The 4897-nt window shown below is 35.7% G+C and overlaps 1 protein-coding gene across 1 annotated transcript; it reads right to left on the reverse strand.

Moving 5' to 3' along the window:
* Positions 1–437: 437 nt before the first annotated feature.
* LOC145119989 (receptor-like protein EIX2) lies at positions 438–4678 on the reverse strand. The gene is made up of 2 exons (XM_079055775.1): positions 4590–4678; positions 438–4447 (listed from the first exon to the last, which is right to left on the reverse strand). The coding sequence occupies exon 2, from the start codon at positions 3380–3382 to the stop codon at positions 539–541; it is 2844 nt and encodes a 947-aa protein (XP_078911901.1). The 5' UTR covers positions 3383–4447; positions 4590–4678; the 3' UTR covers positions 438–538.
* Positions 4679–4897: the final 219 nt, after the last annotated feature.

The raw sequence follows: 4897 nt of genomic DNA on the forward strand, positions 1-4897 counted from the left end.
TTTTTATTTTATACATTTCTAGTTTATTTTATCTACTAATTATAATTTAAATGCAATATTTAATATTTATAATATCATATTATATACTAATTTATATTAATTAATCATAAATATAGAATTTAATTAGTAGAGGGGTGTATTTGACAATATATATATAAGTTATAAAAATAGAATATTCTAGGAATATACTTTTTGGGGTAAAAAATGGGGTAGAAAATGAACTAGGATTGGAGATGAATCACTATTTCCTCCATTTTCTACTCCATTTATGGGGGAAAAAATGGAGATGAGTTGGAGATGGTCTAAAGGTTACCTAAGAAGTCATTTCCCCTTTTTATTATACCCTTAATGGTTATTACTATTACTTTTTTAAAAGAACCTTCTTAAATATAAATAGAAAATATAAACTTTTCATGATGCCTTATTTCACACTGCGGTGAAAAATGGCCACCCGTGGTGTTGGTGGCAATTTTATTGATAAATGGGACTTAAAAACCCATGCTAAATACAAAAATGAAACATGGTTTTACATGACTATCTATGTTCTTTTTTGCAAATTTGCAATCAACACCACCACCTTCACATAAACCCAATCTTCAAAGCTATCAAGAAACATAAAAAAAGCAAATCTTCCACGACGGTTGAGAAGCAAAACACCACATGCTATGCAAAATCCAACAGTGAAACCAATGGCCCCACCAATATAGAACCAACCTTGAAGTTCGTCTATACCTTCACCCTCACTTTCACCAATGCTATGTTGTATTCCCGATTCTTCATCTCCAGGACATTTTTTGGTAAGGGGAGGTCCACAAAGCCCTAAGTTCCCTTCGTATCTTGAATGGTCAAAGGTCTGAAGTTGTGTGCTGGATGGGATTCTCCCTGACAAGCTATTATCTGAGACGTCTAGGTAATTTAGCCAAGTCATCTGAGACATGCTTGATGGTATTTCTCCAGAAAATTTGTTTCTAGATAAATCCAAAATTAAAAGGTTTTTCATCTGACCGATTTTCCATGGAATCTTTCCAAGTAGAGCGTTCTTTGATAAGTTGAGTGCAATAAGTTCATCAAGATTGGTAATCTGATATGGGATTTCCCCTGTTAAGTTGTTGCTTGACAGGTCGATGCTCCTCAACAACTTCATATTACTTCTGATGAATTCACGTTCAGTTCCTTGCCACTGGATCATCACATGGTCAACATTATATGAATATATTATTAATATATCGTCAGGATCTAAATTCTGTAGTTGAGAGAATCCTTGTTGCACCATGATCGTAAGATTACTCAAACATGAGGGGATGCTTCCATGGAAATGGTTCACGGACAAGTCTAGAATTTGAAGACTTGCTAATTGACATAATTGTAAAGGGATGGTTCCAGAGAAGTTGTTTGATCTTAACATAAGAACATACAACCCGGATAAGTTTTCCCGAATCCAAACAGGTAAATTACCAGAAAACTTGTTGGCCCCCAAATTCAATGACTTTAAGCTCGTGCAATTCTTAACAGACAAAGGAAATTCTTCGGAGAAATCATTCTTGTATAAATCCAATGCCTCTAGCTTAATCATCGATCCAACAGAGGCAGGAAGCCTTCCAGACAGATTATTGTATTCTAAATTAAGAACTTTTAGTTCTTTGAAATGCCACAAACAGTCTGGAATTTGTCCGCTTAGAAAGTTATGGGAAAGGTCAAGAATAACTAAAAAGCCATGGACAAGTTGGCATAAGAAGGAGATTCCTCCAGAGAATTTGTTTCTGGAAAGATTTAGTAATGCCACAGTGGAAGAGACATTAGTTATTAGACCATCAAAGTTGTTGGAGCTTAAATCTATCACTGAATTATTATCAAAATTAGATGTCAGATCTGGTATGTTCCCGCTTATGTTGTTTGAAGAAAGATTCAGGAATGTTAACTGGGAAGGCCATGAGTCCCAAAACTCGAGAGGAATTGTATCTGAAATACCATTATTTGCAATATCAATACTGGTAAGATTTTTCAAATTTTGAATCCATTTAGGGAAGAGAGGCCCTAACTTGCAAGAGCTTAGTTGAATAGATTCGATATGAGAATGGTTTGACATGTAATCTGAGGAAGGAAATTCTTGGAGTGAGTTTTCAGAAAGATCAAGATGTATAAGCTTGGGCAGTTCCCACAGTTTCTTACTTATAGTTCCTTTTAACTGATTCTTAGAGAGGGACAGATGTGTTAGGGATGTAAACTTTTGGATGTCATCAGGCAATGACCCTGTAAATTGGTTTGTTGCAGCATACAACCATTGTAATGAAAGCGATGTGCATCCAGACAAGTTGTTGAGAAAATCAGGAAATTTGACAACGCCAGAGTTGTTATAGAAGTAAAAACGTTCCAAACTACAGAGGTTACCAAGATATTTGGGTATCCCATCTAACATGTTGCCAGAGAGATAAAATTGGACAAGGCTATTGCTGGTTAATGGGAACAACCAATGATACATGGATGAGGTGAGATTGTTGTCTCCAAGAAAAAAGTATTTAATAGATGAGGAAGAAGAGTTGAGAAATGAAGAAGAATATGGATACACGACCTGTGACAGCTCACATCCCGATAAACTTAAAACAGAGAGTTTCCGGAGACTCAGAATAACATCTACCCAATGATTTGTTTTGGCCAATGAAATCCCATCCATTGCAAGTCCTTCCAGATGAGATAGAGGAGACAACCAGTCTAAGTTCTCAACTCTACACCTTCCAACCTCGAAAAGGTAAAGCACTTGCAAGTTGGTGAGGTTTCCCAACTCTGGAGGAATGGCTCCATAAAGAGAATTAGATGAAAGGTCAAGCTCTCTTAATTCTGTCAAGGAACCGATGGACCTGGGAATGGTTCCATAAAGAGAGTTAGATGAAAGAGAAAGGTTCCTTAATTCAGTCAAGGAACCAATGGACCTGGGAATGGTTCCATTAAGATTATTGCCAGCAAGGTCAAGGTGCCTTAATTGAGTCAACAAACTAATGATCGTGGGAATGGTTCCATGAAAAGAATTTCCGGAAAGATCAAGATAATTCAAGTAGGTTAAGTTAACCAATGAATGGCTAATCTCACCTACAAGACCACAGTCTATCAGATCAAGCTCTGTGACATGACCACCTGTTTGGTTGTTGCAGGTCACTCCACTCCATTCACAGCAGTTGTCTTGTTCAGCTGTCCACGTAGAGAGAGAATCAGAAGGGTCTTGAAGGAGAACTTTGAAATGAAGGAGAGCAACTTTCTCCTTCTCAAAACACTTGTTCACAGCACCATTATCATCATCTCCTCCTCCTACTGCTGCCAATTGGTTGGCAGTTGTAGTCTCAAGACAGAGGAAGAGAAGTGAGAATATTAAAAAAACACAAGGATGCATGATGTAAATGCAAAATCTTGGTGATGATTTTTGTTTGTATTGATGAAAATTTGAAGATGCCCCATGCAAGTTTATATAGTGCCAACTTTGAAAATGAAGGATTCAAGTGGATGGCGACAACTACAGGCCTAAAAAATAATAAATTCTGTTTTTTTTTAAATAGTAGGAACAAAAGTCTTTTTTTCCTTTTATTTTTATCAATATGGAAGCATTATTTTCATCTTGTGATATCTTTTGGTCCTCATCTTATGTCATACAAATCCCAAAAAACAAACTAATTAACAAAATCAAATACACTAATCATTCAGGAAAAAGCACAAATGGTAAATAGGTAAAGAATTAGTGCCTGGAAACATTAAGTGTCTTTTGTCTTAACATGTTATGTTAAAAAGAAACATCCATATATAGTTAGCTTTCCAGATCAAGTGCTTAATTTATTAAGCCTATTAAGTCATAAAGAATCAGCCCCTAAGGGCCTAAGTGCTGAGTGATAAATGATGAATCTCCAGAGAATGTATTGGATAAAATAACGCTAATCGTTTTTGTATTTTGAATTAAATGAACCATTGGAATAAGAGAAAATGACAATTTTACCCTTATTTAAAAGTGATGTAGAATAGCCAGTTGTTTGTTTGAGAATTATTGTAACTTTAAACTGAAAATCACTGTGATGCGACCATGAGACTCAAATATGTTTGTCAAAAACACACATAACTGTCCTGTAATTATTTTGTACGGATAGTGCAAGACCTTTTTCAAAGCATTGTTTCCCAAACAACAAATCAGAATGTAAACGAGTTGTTATATTTAGAAACATTGAATTAATCCTTAATTTAACGAGGATTCATGCATATCATATTCCCTTCAGTTATTAAACAACTTCTATTTATGTCTAATTGAGACAATTCTTCCAATCCTATTCAGATTTAACCTCTTAAACAGACTTATGATACCATTTAGAAAAGTTCCAACTTCCAACATAAACATTAACCCAGAAACAACTCTAATTTATGGAATCAATTGAAGTTTTCTCAATGGAAACAAAAAGGCACCGTTCCGTTAAAACTAAAAAAAATTAAGAAAAAAAAAAGAAACAGAGAAACATCAGTCAACAGAAAATGGAGAAGAGAGAGAGAGAGAGAGAGAGAGAGAGAGAGAGAGAGAGAGATGATCGAGAATGAACAGCTGAGATGGTCCAACAACTTACCTGATGGAAGAGACCGAGGGAGGAACGACGAAGATGTTAGGTATATGTTGCTTTCACATGGTTAGTGGACAACACAAAAGAGTCACCTATCAATTGGCACACAAAAGGAATAATAGGCACTAAGAGACTCCAACGGACCACTATTATTATTATTATTGTTGTGGGATAGAGGCCCAAATCACTCCAATGGCACGTCAAATGAGACACTAATTTTGTGTTGAAAATAATAGGCACTAAGAGAACTCCATCAGACCACTATTACTATTATTGTGCGATAGAGGCCCAAATCACTCCAATCGCATGCCAAA

The sequence above is a fragment of the Lactuca virosa genome, chromosome 6 (assembly GCF_052849685.1).
Source record: "Lactuca virosa cultivar CGN04683 chromosome 6, Lactuca_virosa_CGN04683_v6, whole genome shotgun sequence".
NCBI classification, from domain to species: Eukaryota; Viridiplantae; Streptophyta; class Magnoliopsida; order Asterales; family Asteraceae; genus Lactuca; species Lactuca virosa.